Here is a 20,945-nt window from a genome sequence, read left to right on the forward strand (position 1 = left end):
CACACTCTATACAATGCTTCACATAAGCACCTGAAATACCTTTCAACAGCAAATGAGCTTCAGAAAGAGCTTCAAGTGTCACATCCACTTTTAGGAAAAAAGACACAAGTGCGTCAAAAGGGTCAAGAGCGGGAAAACTTCCACACAGTCCACAATGCGCAGGGATAACGTCCACACCTCTGCATCTCAGGATGAGTGCGCGTGTGAAGGAGAGACGGTGGAAAAAACGAGAAGACAAGGCTAGACAAAACATTACATCAGTGCTACGAGCAAAGACACACTGCGAAAGAATGTTCAGAATGTGTGTGACACACGGATGACGCTCCTCCGCTATATATTATAATCATAATATTTTTCGCTGTTTTCAACTACTGTTTGCTTAAATGCAAGCTTTTATGCCTGTGGGATTTTGAGGGGTTAAGGGAGGGAATGGGCAGAGGATATGGAACAATTAAACAGACCGGTGCAGTCCAGCAGATGAGGGTAAAGAGGGAGGGAGGAAAAACAAAATGAGAGAATAAGACAGGGATTACAGGAAAGACACCATAACAAAGACAACAGATATGATTTTTTTTTTTTTTTTTTATCAGCTCAAGTGTGCTTTATATGAGAGGATCAGATGGTAAGACGTGGCAAATGAAATCACCTCTTCATCTCTCACAGGCCAAAGATCTGACGTGACCTTGTGTGATCTCAAAACCTGATGAACTCTTTCAAGTATTCGGCTTTATATTAAAGTCTCTTACATAGTGTATCATGACCTCAAATGTGGATTTTTAAGAGGATAGCATTACATAAACGCCACAGACCTTTTACGTATAAACCGTTACTGAGAATTTCAGTCATCTAAAATAAAACTGCAGCAGCATGTGGTCATCACATCAGAGAAAATACAGTAGTATCCAACACATTTCCTTCTAGAGAAGGTTTAGCAAAACATGGATTCCAAAATAAAACTTCAATGTTTTGGTAAATCTAGTGCAGCATACTTGTTTGTAGTACAGCTGAACAAATGGGTGATCAGTACATGATCCAACCCTCCAACCCTCCTTAAATCCAGTTCTCTTTCTTTGTCAGACATTACTGAAGGATATCCTAAAAGTCAGACTTCAAAGAAACACACAAATACACTAATGTGCAAAAGTGACAAAAACAAACAATTGTGACAAAACCTCTGGGGACAATTTTAGCCAAGTAAAACATACAAACACTTTGCTTGCTTCACTATATTAGTGAGGAGGACATAGACTTCCATTGATTTTATATCACGCCTAACCTAACCACTACCCCTAATCTTACCCATCACAGAAACATGTGCAAAACACTAGATTTAAATAAAAATGTTTTGGGCTATTTATAGGCCTTTTTACTAAAGAGGACCAGTAAAATGTCCTCACTAGTCAGCTGTCGTAATATTTCATTATATAAGGGAGGACATTTGGCCCTCACAGCCAAGCCTGTATACACACACACACACACACACACACACACACACACACACACACACACACACACACACAGGAGAACCTATCAACCACTTGATGACACTGAAGTGTTTAGAATTTGACTCCAGCTTAGATGAAATGCCTTTTCAAGAGATGGCTGCTAGCCTGCTAACTCTACAACTCCTCCACACAGCTTGAACACAGAAGTGTGAGATCTTGTTTTAACACAGAGCTGTTAAGAAACTCAAATAGACCAAATCTAAAATAGATCATAAAGCACATGCTTCACTGCCCACAAAGCCAGAACAGCAACAGACCGAACTGAGGGGGGGAGCAGTTTTGACCTTCTGAGAGACAGCCAGTAGTAACCTTTTGTGGTAGCTGTGATCACACTTCATCTTTTTGCTTAAGATTTAATACAACAGATGTCTGTGATGCTGTCACTGTACCTCGGCCGCCTGATCTCTCTCTCTCTCTAAATAGTGTGTGTTTGTCAAATGTGTGGTATGGTCAGATTTCTGCAGATGGACCCAGCCTGTCTGTCAAACAGCACAGCAGACCACAGTATTCAAAAAGGAAGCACGATAATGATCTGCCATTCCATATCAAATATCCCACTAAAGCCTTTAAAGAGCAGCGTGGCACCACTCTGTCTGTTATTGGTTAGGTAATTACATTACTAGACGGATTGATTTTGCGTAATTGCCTATAAAAACATGGATGAGATGAAAGGATTCAGTGGTCATCAATCCTTAGAGAACAGAGCATCTTCATAACAGAGGTCGTTCTGTCCAGCACTACATGTCACAGAACACGTTATGAAAGGAAAACTAACATGCCCTTAATACGACAGTGGGACTTTGTCAAAAATTAAAAAAGTAAAAATATTTTTCTTTTTAGCAATACAGTTACTTAAAATTTTGCAGAAAAGTGTGCATAAGTGTTTAAAAGACAAAAAGCAAAAGTAAGCTCAGGAAGTCACTCCCTGAAAGTGCACCAAATTCCATTCAGTGGAAAAGACATTGCCTGTGTGGATACGTGGATGGTCATCTCCACGGGAGGAAGGGAGTGTGCAACACACGGGGCAGGGGTGGGAAAACTCCAGGGAACATCAGAGAAGAACATCTAAGACACACACACAGTTGAACGTTTAACCTCTCTAGTCATGTATAGATTGCCAGAATTAGCGAGAGAGAAGGGTGGAGAACAAGTCAAGGGTCAGAGGGGGTCCATATGCTTCACAAATAAAGCATAAGTGATCCAGCAGTACTCCATTGTCTTAGGGAGCGATTGTGTTTCTTTTAAAGTAGGAGAGCAGAAAATCTTAACTGTTATTCATAGGAACATTGATGTCACTATTACTAAGTTACGCAGTTATCGTAATGTAGATCAAAGAGGCAAACTACAAAAATTATCTTGACAGGACAAATAAAGTTATATTTGATAAGCATTCAATAATCACTGAAATTGAATAGCAAAAATCTTAGAAATCAACAAGCAGACTTTAAGAGACCGTAAACTCATACTAATGCTTACACGTACGCTTTTACTCATGCATGTAGCAGCAGTCTGACCACAATGCTTTAGCACGTTCGGTGTGAGATTATAATTAACCTCATGTCTGCAAGTAAGGCTGTCTGCTTGTCACTTGCTTTCAGGCATGGTCAGACTCTCAGTGAAATCAATCAACTCTCTGTTCAACACTGCACAGATGCCCAACACAAACTCTGACAGAAAACACAACACATCAGTGCTCTTTCACCTTCAGTTTGGTCATTTGTATTTTGTATGTGCTACATACATGCATATAATGTTTAAGGCTCATAACAGGGGCATTTTTCAACTAGAAAGCTAGACTAGACTAGCTTGATTAAAAAGCTTAAAGGATTAGTTCACTTTCAAATATAAATGACCCCAAGCTTTACTCACCCTCAAGCCATCCTAGGTGTATATGACTTTCTTCTTTCTGATGAACACAATCGGGGAAATATGAATAAATATCCTGACGTAGTAGAATTCATGAGTAGAATACGGAAAGCGGTCTGGCGGAAGCTAGATATTTTACTTCATAACTTGTTAAATCTGGATTTTTTTTTTTTTTAACATTAATGCATCGCTTCGCTTCAGAAGGCCTTTATTAACCCCCTGGAGCCGTGTGGAGTATGTTGATGGATGGAGACACTTTTTCTGCTCATACTCGTTTGGTAACACTTACTGCCATTATAAAGCTCAGATGGTCAGGATATTTATTAATATTTCTCTGATTGTGCTCATCAGAAAGAATAAAGTCATTTACACCTATGGCTTGAGGGTGAGTAAAGCTTGGGCTAATTTTCATTTGAAAGTGAACTAATCCTTTGAGTGTCCTGCATCAGGAATCTCATGTCATACTGAAACCCATACATCTCTCTCTCATAGATTTTTATAGATTGTTCACTCTCAACATGAAAGCAGATTCCAGTCTGTCATCGAGTAAGACAATGAATGTCCCATTAGCCCATATTGGGTGACATTAAGTGGGTACTTTATCACTTCCTACCATATTTCAAGCAAATATATGTGTCGGCTGTCAAGAAATCTAAAACTCCATTCAAAGAACATTAGAAGTGTTGACAGAAAATTACATAATGTGAAACAATTGTAAGATTTACAATTTTGAGTATTGAGTGTCGGTTTTTATATTCATTTTTCCTAAAATTTACCAAAAATCCATTTAAGCGGAGTAAAAACTGAATTTTTAAATACTGGAAAACAATTAATAACTCTGTAACAGCTGACTGTTAATGACACCAAAAAGCAAAGATGTTTATTTCATAGTAAACTTTCAGAATAACTTTCTGATTCCTAAATTCTTTCATCACCCATGAACTTCTATAAGTGGAAGAGTTCATCTGTGTGCAGTGCTGAATGTGGCTGTCTTGCCAGAATTTGTACCACAATGACTGCTGTGGTAAGATTTGAGATCTATGAAACATCAGTCATCCTTATTCTTAACATTTTGTCATAAATGTCCTCAAAATATTTACATGTTTACATGACCTGTTTCTGAATAAATCAAGCAGTGATTGATTTAATGTCAATGTTATTTAGTCTATACCTTCAATAAAGTAGACAGATAAACAGCAGCTCTGACATGGCAAAAAAATGCAGACAAATTAGAAAATGCACATATACACATACAATAATACTACTTTGATATTTCAAAAAATAATTTTTTGCACTATTTCTGCCAAACACTTGCAGCAGTTTACAGAAGAGTAGAGTTAACACTTCCTCTGTGAGGTTTCATCTTCAGTCATGGCTTTTTAAGGGTTCCCACCCTTTATGACCAGTGATTTTCCATGACTTTTCCAGTCGTTCATGATTACTAGAGGTTTTTTTTTTTTTTTTGTTAATCAAGTAATAAAGATGGCTGGAGAGGATTTCCACAAATCCTTGTAAAATTTTGCCCAAAAAACGTACATGGAGGATTTGATTTCCAAGTCTAAGTGCAAAGCTATTTACTCACGACAGAAATGCCCATAATGTCCAAAGTAAATTCAGCTCTAAACTAAAAATCCAATCGAGCTTAATCAATTGTCTCTTTTCTCCCTGTATTTCTCCTCCGTTCACGTTCAGATGGTAAGCCCAGTGGCTTTGTTTGCTCAGAGTAAACTGTATATGATAAGCCTCCAGCGCACATAGATTCATGCACACTAACATATTCATTTCCTGTACAGAGACCATTTATGTAAAGAAGCAAACCAGTTACTTCCACTATCTAGCAGACGTTGCCTGAGTACTGCTGCTTCAGCTGTATTGACTGTTTTTGAAATTAACTTTCATAAGGAACACCATATTATCTGTGTTCAGTAAGATTTGGGACCTCAACACTAGTCCCAACAGACCCTCAATATCGCTAACATACCTGTTTCGCGGGACAAGAAGATGTGTTTGAGCTATACTGATACTTAAAACAAATGAGATAAAGACATTAGTTCAACTATTTCAGGACATTTTAACTCTTTCTGTAAGGCTGGACAACATTCCTTCCACGTGTATCAATATAACACAGGAATTAACGTTATATAGATTTTCAGTCAGGAATGTTTACGATTTCTTTCTGAGCCGAACTGACGATGCCCTACAGACACGAAAAGAGACCTGTGAAGATGATCACAGGCAGTAGAAGAAGCACTCATTTAACCGAAAACGTAAATGAACCACCTAATATTTAAAACGAAAAAACAAAGCATCTCTGTTCGCTTAGTTTCCATCGGGAGTCCAGGTAACTGAACTCTACAGGTATCAAATTCGCTAAAGTGAGAAACTTCACTCACCTGGCCGCTATCGTCGAGTGTTAAATTCTGATTTTTGATGCCGAAACACAAAGCGATTGGATAAATTTGATTTTGTCCTTCGGTTCCGTGTGTGACAGTGTAAAATCTTGTCTAACTGTCTCTCTCGCAGAGGCTCAATCTCCAGAGGCTCGATCACAAACTGTGCACGCGCTACCGAAACTACCGCTCGGATCATGTCTGATTTGCGCGCGCCTCCCCGCGTGCAGCAAAAAACACGACTGTTTCTGAACGTGTCTGAACTGTGTGAGTTTGAGGTTGCATGCTGAAGCAAATCAAATATTTAAAAAAAAATAAAAATCCCCATGTCCACACAATGTAGGTGTCAATTTTATATGTTTAATGGATGTAACTGTAATCACACTGTCTTGTGTGTTTTATTTTTATTTTGATGCGTAAAAAGCATTATAAAACGTCTGCAAGACAATGAATGTAAATTGTAGTCTACATATAACACAGCTAACACTGCTGATTTTCAAGATTTCAATTTTTTTTATTGTAGAATACAGATCTTCCGTTTGATTTTCAAAATTGAGCTTTATTGCCTTTTCATTCTCACAAAAATATACAAAACATATTGATGTCTTAATAGTAGCTTATAAGAGCTAATAATATGAGTGACAGCCTCAAAACAATGACTCAATTTCTTTTCAAAATAAAGATCAATCATGAAATAGTATATAAAAAATAATAAAATAATTGTTTATGCATATCCAATATTCATTCTTTTTGGGATTACCAGTTTTTAACACAGATGTGACTATTGAGAAGTCAATAAAAACAATTTGAAAGCTGCAGTTCTGTGCTTTGTGCATATCAGTGAACCAGCTGGAATAGCTTACACTTCACAGACAGGCACTCCAAATAGGAAATATACAAAAAAGTATAATTAAACAGTATCTCTGCCTCTTTTTTGTGTGTGTGTGTTTTCTTTTTTGATTATTTGGTGACTCTGCTTTTGCAAAGTGTGATATGACTGCTCAAGCAGCAACAATTGTTCCCAAACCAATGCCATATTATCTTCATATACATATACATATAAATCACAGATCACACAAATGGCAAAGTATGATTATATTGGCATGTCAAAGACAATAGAGATGAAGTAAATGCCTCGAGTCTGTCTAGGGCAAAAATTCCCACCTGGACAAATGATGTACACCATTAGCTCAGTTCTTCTGCAATGGGTGAGGAGTCTCCAACATTCAAAAAGCACACTTAAGAGTTGGAATTTTAACAGATTTAAGATTATCAATGCTTTCAGAGTCATGTTAAACCTGGTGCAGATGTTCTGTAATACATAAAATGGAGCTGCTTAATCTCAATCTGATACGCTTTTCAAAACAATTCCTCTGGAAGCAAGAGAACAGTATTTTCTATTGCAAAAAGAGTTTGTGTGTCAAGTAAAGATTTTAAAAGTTTAAAGGAAAATTGTAAGATTTTCCTCAACCAAAACAGAACTAAGGAAAAATCTGTGAATATATATCAAAGCATACCTGGATCTTGGAGACTGCACATAATGTCAGGTTTGCATTAAGTTGTGTTTGGCTGCATCCAGTGACTATAGATCAATATTCATTTTCTGGACTCAGTCACTGGCATTTAGCTAAACGGCCTACACCAAGCAATAGAATAATATCAACATTTTCCCAAACAACATTTAGTAAACTTAACATTTGGATAGTAACATATAACAACTTACAGCAACTTAAAAATTGTTCAACAGAAATTTCATGAAGTAGTAAATGTACCATCTTGATGTTTGATAGTTGTGCTGTAATTTTTATTGCATGGATGTTCATAGATACATGTGAAGTAAACCTGTCTGGAGCACTAGCCGTGGCACTAATGATCCTCTAAATGCTCTGTCTGCATCTCTCTTACTGTATTTCAGTGGCATTCATCTGGTTTTAAGACATACTTCTGGCTTTGATACTCCATAATAGCATCACATACACTCAACACAGGTGGAGTAACTAATATTCCTCATCAAAAGCCATCATCTCTTAAACTTACACCAGAGATCTGTGAGCATATCAAAACTATTAGGAAATTTCTTAAAAAAAAAAAAAAAAAAAAAAGTCAAGTCACAGGGGAATTACAGTGTATGAAATAACCTTAGGTTACACCACCCTACTGTTTATCTGAAGAACTGCAATATTATTAATTTTAAGAGAACAGGCATCGCAATACATCAAGGTCCAGTGGAATGGCGAAAAATAAAAATAAAATAAACAAATAAAAATCACACAAAATAATTCACCTTATCTCCCTTTAGGTAGACCAGCCACAAATAAAAATGTTTAAACCACTTTTTCTGTCTGTTAAAATGTACTTTCAGAAATAAACTTGGTCACTCAGTTGTTATCGGAAAAAGGGTACTTGACATTCAGAAAAAAATATATATAGCACACTACATGACAAGCAACAATCATGTTTTGCCACTCAGCCCTAAGACAGAACACAAAACATATCTGGCCTCTACGGTCAGCATATAGAAATCCACTGTCATTGATAAAAATAAATACATTAACAAATACAACTTATTTTGTGATGGGCAGATCATTCAGAGAAGCAGATTGAAAACCACAGCTGTAGTGTTCGTCAAATTTCCAGATCAACACACTTCTCCTCTAGCTGACAGACAGTAAAGCTCATGTTAGCACAACTGTTCACAGACACACAAACATGTGCACAGAGTTGTGTGTGTTTCCAGATGTACAGTCAACTGCTAACACTCTACCTCTCTTAATTGCCCAACCACAACATTACACAAACAATTTAACAGCAGAAGAGGCTGATGATAAGTGTTGGCAATTGAACCCAAACCCATACATAGCTGTGAGGAGCTGTTTTTCTATTAATGTGTGTACATCTATAGCATGGCAAAATTTGAACAATACTATAAAAGTATTAAGAAACCATTTTCATGTTTGATAATATTTTGGGGGTATTTTTAGTTTTTTTTTTTTTCTTTTATCTTTTTTTCTTCCTTTTTTGTATCGTTTTCTGTTTTCTTGTACAAATATTTGTATAATCTGTGTACATGACAAAAAAAGAACCACTCTTCAAAAAAGAAAAACATGCATAATTTCTCCTGTACTAATTACATCTTCATGTTTTTTTTTTGTTTTTTTAGACATTTAAAAATCTTTGCACTTTCAATATAACATTTTTATGTAATTTGAGTCGTCTTCCTTTCTTTTCTTTTTTTATTTCAGTTTTCCTCAGTGAGGCAAAAGTCCAGGGCTTCAGGTATTGCTCAAATTGAATTCTCTCTCCTACATTCTCTGGTCCTCCACATCTCCAGCAGAGCAGTGCAGCTCCTCTATGGGCAGTGAGAAGAAGCTGTACAGAAGCCAGTGGAGTTCAGGCCTAAACTTTCCCACATGATTTCAATCCCATGGCCTACGCCCCACTTGAATTATTCCTTTTTTTTTTTCCTTTGTTCTTTTCTTTTTCCAGCTACAAAGTCACACGCATCCCTTGAACAGCGGGACATGAGAGAAAAATGATACCACCAGCACCCTTCAGTGGTCAGAGAAATTAAGAGCAGGTGTATGTCTGCAGTAACAGCTCCCCCTATCTACACAGGTCCTCATGCGCTACCTCACGCTGAGGTTTCCTCTTCTTTATGAGTTTTTGAGACTTGCTGTTTTGCTGCATCTTGTTGGGGTTGCTGTGTGTCCCTTGAGCACTTTTGTTAGCAAGCTGTCGGCTCTGAATAAAACATGAAAAAAACAAATATGACATTCATATTCAAGTAATGAAACAGTAACACTTTACATTTGAATTTAACATCAGGTAATGCATTAGGTATCAAACTAAAAATGAACATTTTAAAGCATTTATTAATCTAGGTTAATTTATTTATATGTTGTTGTTTATTTTTAATTTGCTGTCAAGGTTTGTTCAAAAGATATATATGTTAATTTACATATTTATAGTGTACAATGCCAGGTTTATTAGAAAGCTGGATTAGGAAACAGGCTAAAACAGCGGTAATAAGCCAAAAAAAAAAAGAAAAAGAAAAAGGAAATTAACAACTTGAAAATACAATTTAAAAAGCAAAACTTTTTAAATTAACAACCTGAAATATTAAAGAAGATTAATTAATGCTGCAGATTAATTCATGACACCTAATCAGTTCATTAACCAATAACTAATGTTAAAAAATTATTAACATTAATTAATTCATTCATTTATTTATTTATGCCATGTCAGCAACAAGGCTATTTTCATGGCAAAAACAGAATAAACAACAAAATTCATACAATTAACAAAAAAACTATATAAGACATAACAGATTAATACAAGATATAAATTCTAAAATAAATTCAGATGATACTTTCTTAAATACATTATTTAAACATCTCTGAATAAAAACCGTTGTCTATTTACATTAAAAACATTGCAGTCCAGTAAAATGTTTAATAGTCATTGTAGTTTAACATTAATTAATAGTGTTACCAATGAAACAAATACTGAACCATGCATATTATATATATATATATATATATATATATATATATATATATATATAATTTTTTTTTATTTATTTTTTTTATTCATTGTCACTTCTAACAGGTTCTTACTTTATTGCCCTTATTAGTAGGGGTGGACATTGTTGCTGAATGATTTTGTGATCTGTGATTGGACAGATTCCTTTCTGTATTCTCACTGTAAGAGGCCCGCCCACCCAAAGCTTTTGCTGTCTTATAGGGCGTTCCATCAGAGTCCTGCAGAAAGCCAGTAAAAAACAAGCAAACATATTTTTATATTTTTCTTTGTATTTCACCAATACAGACAAAGTGAAATCATTTATGTTGTTGTTTTATGCCAAATAAGCATCTAATGCCATTTCCATGGCAAGAAAGAAGGTAAAATCTGTTTTAAAATAGATCTATATTAATCTATAATTGCATTTTTAGGTGTGTCCAAAATGTTGAAAGTGGATTTGTATGGGTATGAAGTACTTACCGCATCACTTGAGCTAGAGGCAGTTGAAGATTGCGATGACGATGACGATGGTGATGAGGGAGAAGAGGGAGAAGGAGAGGAGGAGTTGGATGACACTTTGCTCCGGGACACAGGAGGAAGCCCCACACCATCCTCTGAAAGGTTATTATTACACTCATCAAGTTCCTCAGGCTCAACTAGCAGTGTGACATCATTTGCTATAGAGAAACAAAAAAATGAATGCTCAGCCTTCTAGAGTGAGAGATAGATCAAAGTGAGCTCAGAAATAACGTCTTACCATTACAGTTGAGGACCGACTCATTGTTGCTCTTCTGACCCCACTGCGTACTGATCCAATCACGGTACTCTGCTACTTCCTGTGTGACACGGATTATTCTACCTAGAATACTGTGGGGAAAAGAGAAGACCAATCATGAATCCTATCCTAGTAGATCCTGACTTTACCACACTTTTGTCAGAGATTTCTTTTCTATCTCTGATGGTTAATATTCGGTTTTACAATATTGTCAGTTTGCAGTTTGCAGTCTTTTTCTCCACATTTCATTGTATGGCATGAGCTGTGGATCTATGCTGAGAAATAAACATAGGAACAACTAAAACCACACGTATGAAAAAATATCTGAAAAAAATATACTCTGGGGGGCCTTAATGTGTCAAGATGAAATTTTATACATACATACACAAATATGTGTAAGTACATATTGCCAACGAGAGGTCTGTAATCTGGGTTAGAACAAAGTTAAGAACAAATTAATGTGCTTATTGTTGTAAACTAGGCAAAAATAGAAGTTCTTCAGCGTATAAATACAAATAAACCATGCAATTATTAGTGAATGGTTGTCTCACCTCTCTGACTTGTTGTTGGGGTAGTACTTGGCAATTGGGGATACAGCATGACTTAAGACAACATAAGCGTAATCAAAAGCCTCTTTCACCTGCATCGCCCCATATGAACTCCGCCCAACATCATTTCCTGTGACACACAGAAACAAATGATATGAATCAGAACATCTTCAGTACAATCTATGATGCTATTTTCATATCAGTTGAACTGTTTAAAACAGTGTGTGCATAAGGGTTTGTATGTACCTGGCTGCAATGGATCTTCAATGTAAAGCATAGAGGGTCTGTACCCATCCAGCATGCCTTTCTGCACTTCATCTTTGGCCACGTATGAGCCACCATCTTTGATCCTGATCCCGGTCTTCAGGTAGTTAAAATTCCGCCCGTACAGCTCAAAAAACTCAATCAGCAGTACACCCAGGTTTGAGTTAGAACTACACACGTCCTCTCTATAGTGCAGCTGGGAAATAAAACAGCATTTAGAATTGTAATGAAATTTATTCTGTATTAGCAAAAAGCCTATAAACAATTTCCTTTAAACAGGTCATTTTCAGTTCAAATGTAAATCTGCCGAGGCATATACCTCTAATGACAAAAGCAAGCTGATATTCACAAAGAGAAGCATTACAACATTTTGCAGTGCATTTAAAGTTGTATTCTAATGTACAATGCTGTTCAAAAGTTTGAAGTCAATAAGATTTAAGTCTCTTATGCTCATGAAAACACAGTTAAAACAGTAATATTGTGAAATATTATTAAAGTTTAAAGTAAGAAACATTTTGTATTTTTTTTTTTTCCTGCATTGAAAATATTTTGGCCACCAAAATGAATCTTTGTCCTGCCAGAGGTTTATTTGATTTATTTAATGTGAAGATACCCACTGATAGCGGGCTGCTTTAAAACGCTCCCGTGAGTGTTTGTGTAAGCTCTCTGTAAAGAGTGTCAAAGCTTCTATTTACAGTGTGTTTTCCAGCATTGAGCTATGTAGCCAATCACAGACATGAATGCAATGGCCAATCAGATGTGTTTAAGTTGGTCAGAATCCACTCAACACTACTTAAAAAGCCGTATTTTATGTTCAGCAAGAGTTCTGCATGCTGGCGAATCCTTTGATCAGCTTTCTGTATATAATATATATTTTTCAAGCTGCTAACTACACATTGCAAAGTTTCTGGAATGACAATATTTTAAATGCACAATTGAATCCGATTGATGGTGATAATCATAGCAATGGACAGAACAAAACAATCCGATACTGTATGTCAAATGATTTGTGCATTAGTCTCTGAGTATAAATGTACAATAGACCTGCCACTTTTTTTTTGTAATGTGTAATGTTACTTTGTTGTTCATTTTATTACTAACTTTTCAAATTAGTCAGTGACTTTACACATATAAATTTACAGATTTTTCAATATAAAATAGATCTAAGCACTTTGTTTTATGATCTATCTTGACTGATTATTTTTTGTATCATGAATAAATAGGATAAGTTAATATTACAAGCTGTTTCTTAGCATTTATTTTGATTTGTTATCAGAACTTATTTATTTTAGGGTACTAGTGAGACAATTTAAATGAATATGTAGAAGCAAGTTACCTGTAAGAAGCTGACAGCCATGAGGAACAGACTGTATGATCCGATTCCACCCGTGAAAACCTCATTCAGCTCTCGTTGCAGTAAAAACTGCTTCAAAACCAGCACCAGGTATGGTAACACAGGATATTGCTGAAACACACACACACACACAAATATACACAAGTAAGAACATGATTCTGTATAAAGTCAAGAATAGGGGAAAGCCAATACACTGGTCAAATTCGGGCTGACTCCTTGTTTTGTTTCAACATGTTTATAAATTATCATGTGCTCAGGAGGTGCTCGTAAGGTCCTCTGCTCGGCTTGTAAATCTTCTCACATGATGCGAGCCCTGACCACACACACACACACACACACACACACACACACACAATTTTTCTATTGACCCAGTCAGAAAGGTTCAGATTTTTACCTGCCCTATCCAAATGCACAAAAAGTTTTTTTTCATTGTTTTTGACCCATGTAACCTTTTAAACATTGCTTTAAGATTTTCAGGTAAGTTTAACAGGTAGGATACAGAAATTGAATAAAGTTATCAAACACTTCACAGTCTTCACTGAGTAAATTAAAAATTAAATATAGAATATTCCTTATTAAAGCTACAAAAGTTATTCAGTCAAGAGCAGTGAGTGATTTTTTTTTTTCTTTTGTTCTTTGATTAACATTAATGACAGACTGTAGCAGGTTTATTAGGCTGCTGTCACTTTAGAACCTGCCTCACATGAAGCGGATCTGAAACATATCCCATTTTATCACAACTCTTTACTTACATTTAAGACTTCATTTAACTTATTTAAGACTCATTTCTTGTGAGGATACTCAACAAAACAAACATTTTGGCGTAATTTTGTGTGTTTTAATCCGTTCAAACACTGTCTGAAGTGGCTTTCTGTGTGCACGAGCCGTGTGTGTCACACAGACACGAGATTCAAAGGTTCACCTGTATTGCACTGAGTTCTCTTGTGTGTCTTGTCATGCTTAAATGGTTTGAAAGCATTTGCATGAATAAGAGCGTGATCATATGTAACGCTATCTAAAGGACGACAGGAAAAAAACGGATGCTGCGTTAATTGCATTAAATATTTTTAAACCTGTTAAACTGAAAAAATTATTTGTATGCATTAACACGTTCATTTTGACAGCCCTAATATTTACAGACAGACATACATGCACATTCGCTTGCACAGTGTACGGGCGGCATTAAGAAGCCTCTGGTGACAATCCAGTCTAGTTGGTTCAAATTAGTTTCTAAAACCTAAACAGTTCCATTCAAAATCAGCATTCCCCATTAATTCAGCACTTCAGCAAGAAGTTAGAAAACCTCCACACTCACCTGTTTGAAATCCTTAATGAGGTTTGCAGCTTTTACACCACTCTGTACATTAAAGCTGATGTCCACTTTTACCTCTGTGTGTGCGTCTGTCAGTTTAATGATGGGGACCTACAAACACACAGAGCATTAAAGACAGGCAGGGATCTCTGACAGATGACAAAAACGCCCAATACACGCGTATGACACACGGCAGTGCTCGTACCGTTGCTTTATCCAATACTTTGACCGAGTTTTCATCTGCCACTTGTCTCTTGCGTAGCGCCTCTTCCAGAGTCCAAAGAGGTAAAGTCTCCCAATTACCAAAAACCACCAAGTCTATATCACTGGTATAAAGAGAGAGGAGACAGAGGAGAGAAAGTTTTAAATAAGCAAACAGAAATCATTCTCCTCTTAAGAAAAAAAAAGAAAAGAGTCTGTGTATTGATGTTTTGGAACAAGTTTGATGGCTTTTAATAAAAATTATAAACAAATTTATCTAAGGGCACCCAAGTATGTTTAGAACGTACTGACGTCACAACTGTATACTAAACTCAACTGCTTCAGCAACTATAACATGTGTGTTGGCACAGACGGATTTATTCCACTAAGCCACAGTTCAGTAATCCAGATGGTGTATAAATGCAGTATGACTGGTGTGAGTGACATGAGATTGGCTATCAAAAAAAATGCACACACTCAGGATCACAGGATAAGCAGAGCTAAAATTACAAATCTTAATCCCCTCCATGCAAACACACAAAAAGTACAAATACACACACATCTACACGTCATAATACTTTAATATTACACAATTACAAACATTGTTTAACTTTCATTTAACTCAAACCACAAAACAGGTGTACGTATAAGACCATGCAGGATATCATATAAAAATTGTGCTCAGTGAAAAAAATGTAACAAGAAAATAAAATCATAACATTACCTTGTAGGTAAATACAAGCCTGTGCTGAAGCTGCCAAACACTTGAACCTGCAATCAGAAAAAAGAAAAGAGGTTCAACTCGGTCTTTCCCTACAAGAATCTACCTGTGAACAATCAGCCCCAACCCTGTGTTCATATTTAAAACAGGAAAAATCTAAACATGCAAATCAGACACAAGTATTCCCGTGAGACACTCTGAGTTTTTGTCTGAGTGCACAAATGTAATTACATGCAAAAAAACACACTAGGACTGAAACTGGTGAGAAAGATGTGAACTCATATAAGACGCATGAATATTATGTTGACAGTTACACACTATGCAAGCCTATGGGACAATTGTTCTCCATAACTTAAAGGTGCAGTATGCAATATTGACAGCTAGCGGTTGAAATTGGGTACTGCAGTCCAGATTCAAAATACTGGAGAGAGTCGTTTTCCCCGCCCCTCCTCCTCAGACTCGATGCTCATACGGGTTGCCAGATTAAGGACACACAACAGGAGCGAGAGCAATTGACAATGAAAAGCGACGAGCCTTACACTACAAACTGAAGAGTTGATTTATCTGTGTTTTAATATGCCTCTGGTCATTGAGCTTTTCAGGTCTGTTAGAATCTGTGATCTCTGACCCAGTTAATTTGCTGGCTTCCATGGCTGCAATACGCTATGTTTTCCACCGACTAGCCACCCGGGGTGACGAAATGTGAGTAAATTGGCAGTGGGCGGGATCACACTGACCAAAAGAAATAGCAGGTTAAGCCTCTCCTTGCACAGTTAAATACTCAATCTTCTTACACCGACACAGACTATTCCTATCCTTTAGGTAATGTCGAGTGAATGATTGAGAATAATTGATCTTTAGTACTAACCATTAGCAGCTGTTAGCCTGTGCACTGATATCAGCTCATTGGAGAAATTAACTTTTTAGAAGCTAGAATGTCTGACAATAAATATGCATTCCCAAATTAAACAAGCAACCAGACTCTGGCACTGAGGAGGAGATGCTAATTCTGTTCCTTTAATCTGTAAGTGCAGGAAGACAAACACAGCACTGTGAGATCCAAGACAAACATGCCCCTGAAGACCTCAGAGTCATTCTTAGATTCATCTGATAAAATGCATATCATAGCTACAAGTGCTTTGGTTACTTTTTTTTTTTTTTTTTTTTACAATTTGCACTCATACGAATTATGCAATCATATGTTATTATTACACAGATCATGCTGCCTTGAAACATTATCCTGCAGTCTAAGCTAAATACATATAAAGACAGTTACAATCAAAAATAAAACTAGACTTTTTTTTTTCTTCTTCTTCTTCTCCAAAACACAAAGGTCAAATCAGACCATTGACACACTTTGGAATATTTTTGAGCAAACAACTTCATATAGATGCATTCATTTTTCAGCCCATTATCCATGCATTTAAAAATACATTTTAGCAACTGCCACCTCTGGAATGTGCTAAAGGGTCACTGTTGATTAGTTGTGCTATTCTTTTAGCGGATTCTGTACAGTATAAACTTATGCTTATTTTCTTTATTTTACATTCAGCACACATTAGGCATATTTCTTTCTCTGTTAGAAAACATCCATAAGCTGTCTTTAAAATTCCAGCTGGCTGAGAGACCTGACATAATCATCAAACTGAAAGAAAAAAGATGATTAGCCACCAACCAATTCAACATGGCTGGACTGAACAATGCAAACTGTAAAAAATGTATTTTTAGATATTCATGTGAACTGAGAAGAGTATTTCTTCTATTTCTGGTGGGCTCCAGTCACAACTTAGAAATGGAGTACCCCAGGGCTCTATACTTAGACCTCTGCAGGTCAATGACACCGGTGTAACGATGAACTACTGCAGGAACAAATCCACACATGGTGTTTGATATTTAAAAGGTCAACTGGAAACTTCAAAGTAGGCAAGTGTTTATATTTATGTTCATATTTATTTATCCTTAGCAGGTACCGTATTGATTGTGCCTCATTGCCCAAATATTAAAGAATACTAATTACATAAACCTCAAGAAAACAATAGTTTAACTGAAAGGCGTGTGTGAGTAACACTAACCTCAGCATTGGGCCACAAGTCTTTGATGACTCTCTGGATCCTGGCCACCACCTCCTCCCTCATGTGCTCCTCCTCTGGACGAGGAGAAATGTAGTCATAAAAGTCCTTTATCTCCTCATGCAGCCTGGAGAAAAAGAGAAATATAGTATTACATAATCTAGTTCCTCAAAGAGTGATTGCATTATTAGCAATAAAGTTCTTTAATGTTCAACACAAATACTAGCTACTAAAGTGATTTAACAGCACAGTATCACAATTAGGCAACAATAAATGATAAACCTGGTTTCTGATGACCTGAGCTGTTGTGTCATTCAATAACAATAAAGAATGAATAAGATGTAACACAGCCAATAGTATGCATACAAAAGTTTTTTTTTGTTTTACTAGGTTAAATACACCTAAAGTACCACTCAAAAGTTTGGGGTCGTAAAGATTTTTTTTTTTTTATGTTTTTGAAAGTCTCTTATGCTCATTGTGAAATGGTTTTACAAATTAAATATTCTTTTTCTTTTTTAATATATTTTAAAATGTAATTTATTCCTGTGATTGTAAAGCTGAATTTTCAGTAGCCATTACAACAATCTTCAATGTCACATGGTTCTTTAGAAATCATTCTAAGGCTATTAAGCAAAATAATTTTTTTTTTTTCCCCCAAATCTGATTCAAAACACATTTGGAGGTGGTTTGAAATGTGATTCCAATCAGATTTTTACAGATGTATCTCAGTCTGGATGCTCAAATCATATTTCAAATTGCTTTTTACGTCACTCTTAACGCAACACAACGGTAATGTCAAAACTGGTGATGGAATGTCGGAAGTATTAATGCGGCGTTTAAGCGTTATGTCCAAAGATTTCTGCATTTCCTTGTGAGGTGGAAGAGTTCTGCACCGTGTCTTGACAGGTAGGCCTGTCACGATAACTACTTTTTGTTATGCGATATATTGCCCCAGAAATAATTGTGATGTGGTCATTTTAAGCCACTGAATATATAATCATAATATAACAGCATAATAATGCAAGTAGGCCTACACACTTTCAAATGACAATGAACTTAAGAGTTAAGAATATTTAGATACTGGAATTGAAGCGCCAAAACCTTTGCTAACAAAAACTGCAAAATAACAAGTCAAAAAAAAAAAAAAAAACACTTGCAAATGTACAAAAGGCACTTATATGGAGATTTTCCATCTACAGGTTTTTCCCGACCTTATTTTCTCAGTAAAGGGTGCACGCTATTGTCATGTTCATATGAACAAAGACAGATTTAGCAGTCAGATATGGCCTGTTGCGGTATCTGTTTTTCTAGAGGCGTGTTTGAAAAACTTCTTTTAACTTGAGCGCCGCGTCATGCACGAGATGCAGCGAAAGACGCGAGTGCAACAGTCAAACAAACACGTTTCCATGGAAAAACGGCGCAGTGGAATGCAAAAACGAACTAGACACTCGCGACTGCCGCGTCCTGTGTGAAACTACCTGTGAGCGTGCACCATTTCGCGCTGTCATGTTTATATTTGCACCAGTGGAGTGCATTTGCACTTATTCTTCCAAACTGTCCGTAGTTGTCAGGAAAACACCTTTCTTGGCGCATTTTTCCGCCTGTCGATGTCAGCTCTGTGTATGAAGGAGCTGTCTGAGCCCCGCTTTCGCCTCGGAGAGCAGACGAGATGACACGAGGCAGCGCGATCGGCAAAATGTCGGTGACATTTATTTTTGTGTAAACATAATGGCCAATATATTGCGTCACCAAAAATTATCTTGGTCATGTCCATATATCGTGCGATAAGCCGATATATCGACTATCGCGACAGGGCGCTTATTTGGAGAGCAACATGATGCACCTTCATTTTTCCTGCATCCATTTTGAAAGCCTCGTCACATATGTGGGTACGCCTATGTCATTACCAAAGCAACCCATGCAGATATGTCTGGACACACAAATTAATATTGTTGTGGAAACAATGATATATATATTTTTCAGGATCCTTTGATAAGTTCAAAGGAACAGCAATTTTTGAAACAAAAATACTTTGTAACATTATAAATAACTTTACTGTCACTTTTGATCCATTTAATGCATCCGTGCTGAATAAAATGATCAATTTCTTAAATTAAATAAATAAATAAAATCTTACTGACCCTAAACGGTAGTGTATGCTGTCAGGTAAGCGATGAGAATATTGGTTAACATGATTCAGGGTGACAAAAGAAAAGAAAAAAAAAGAAAAAATCCACACCCTAGTTACAGGAAAGTAAGCATTCAAATGCAGGTTTCTACAACAGGGAGAGCCAGTGAGGCTTCTGAGTCATGAAGAGGGTAGCTAGGTGACGCCTCATTATTACACATCTCTAATAATCTCTAATAAGTTCATCAACCTGAATGCTACATTTAAGCAATGGTAGCAGCATCTTTGCATGAGAGACATCTGTAGAAATACTATATATGCAAGCTGCTAAGAGAAGCAGAATCCATTCACTGAAATAATGTCTTGAGGACGTGCAAGTTCAGTATGTTCAGTAGACGACTGCGCCAAGGCACCTGCTATCACCTCTCATTCTCTTCCAGTTCTTACTAGCACTAGTCTTCTGGTGCCAGGTGCCAGTCTCGTGACCAGGACTAAATCCACACATGCCTGCCAAACTGGCCTCTGTCCTCGCTCATGTACACATAGCTGCTGCTGCAGGTGGTGTCATCATTCTGTCTATTTGCAGAGTTAGCTTGCGTAGGACTTAGGTAATGATTCCAATAGCCCTCCTGTAGCTCAAACATGGCGCTTGCAATGCCAAGGTCATGGGTTCGATTCACAAGGAATACATGAATTAATAAAACATGTGCTAAGACACACATGCACATTAGGTGGAACGCCTTGTACAAAATACATTTTAGCATGATTTGATTTAAAGAAGCTAAACTTATGATGTCAGATTTCATTGCTGATTTGATATGCTAATCATGATTTTCAGAAAAAAAAAAAAGTATCTGTGTGTGAACACCTACACTAAATTAACGTTCTGCATTGGTAATTTAAGGTTGTCAAAAGTACAGACTTTGATACCAAGTCGGGACTGATATTTATAAAAAAAATAAATAAAAAAAATAAATAAATAAATAAAAAAAAGTGATGATACCAGCATTTCCCCCTAGCATTTTAAGTGCTGTTGAGCAGATTCTTAAACACCTTTGATTGGCCATTTTGTTCACATGCTCAACAGACCGGATCCATCTATCAGCAGATATATTAGGGATCCGCTGATAGACGTCTGCTTTCAAACACTCCCATGTGTATCTGAGTAAGCAATACAATCCTCCACATTTGACAGCAAGTGAATGTTGGTGGGACACATTTAATTTGTCATCTTTAGCTTGTGCAAAAAAGGTGTTCAGATAACCTTTTAATCCCAGCATCCCTTACGTTC

General features: G+C 36.6%; 2 protein-coding genes across 9 annotated transcripts in view; both read right to left on the reverse strand.

The window, feature by feature from the left end:
• The window catches only part of adcy7 (adenylate cyclase 7), a 51,862-nt gene extending 45,889 nt beyond the window's left edge, over window positions 1-5,973 (reverse strand). Inside the window, exon 1 of one of the 7 annotated variants that reach the window (XM_051898528.1) lies at window positions 5,765-5,973. The gene's annotated coding sequence lies outside the window, so the exon portion shown is untranslated. Of the gene's footprint in view, window positions 1-30; window positions 252-5,764 lie in introns of those variants that run through there. The other 6 variants (XM_051898532.1, XM_051898527.1, XM_051898529.1 and 3 more) reach the window with 6 other exon arrangements.
• Window positions 5,974-7,543: 1,570 nt separating this feature from the next.
• Window positions 7,544-20,945, reverse strand: part of tent4b (terminal nucleotidyltransferase 4B) — a 29,104-nt gene continuing 15,702 nt past the window's right edge. Inside the window, exons 2-12 of one of the 2 annotated variants that reach the window (XM_051899116.1) lie at window positions 17,530-17,653; window positions 15,461-15,507; window positions 14,741-14,861; window positions 14,539-14,646; window positions 13,206-13,334; window positions 11,852-12,065; window positions 11,609-11,735; window positions 11,040-11,149; window positions 10,763-10,896; window positions 10,378-10,521; window positions 7,544-9,502 (exon numbers count right to left, since the gene is read on the reverse strand). In XM_051899116.1, the coding sequence (XP_051755076.1) occupies window positions 9,365-9,502; window positions 10,378-10,521; window positions 10,763-10,896; window positions 11,040-11,149; window positions 11,609-11,735; window positions 11,852-12,065; window positions 13,206-13,334; window positions 14,539-14,646; window positions 14,741-14,861; window positions 15,461-15,507; window positions 17,530-17,653 (1,396 nt within the window). In that variant the 3' untranslated portion in view covers window positions 7,544-9,364. Of the gene's footprint in view, window positions 9,503-10,377; window positions 10,522-10,762; window positions 10,960-11,039; window positions 11,150-11,608; window positions 11,736-11,851; window positions 12,066-13,205; window positions 13,335-14,538; window positions 14,647-14,740; window positions 14,862-15,460; window positions 15,508-17,529; window positions 17,654-20,945 lie in introns of both variants that reach the window. The other variant, XM_051899115.1, reaches the window with a different exon arrangement.

This window comes from Ctenopharyngodon idella, chromosome 7 (genome assembly GCF_019924925.1).
Source record: "Ctenopharyngodon idella isolate HZGC_01 chromosome 7, HZGC01, whole genome shotgun sequence".
Lineage (NCBI taxonomy): Eukaryota > Metazoa > Chordata > Actinopteri > Cypriniformes > Xenocyprididae > Ctenopharyngodon > Ctenopharyngodon idella.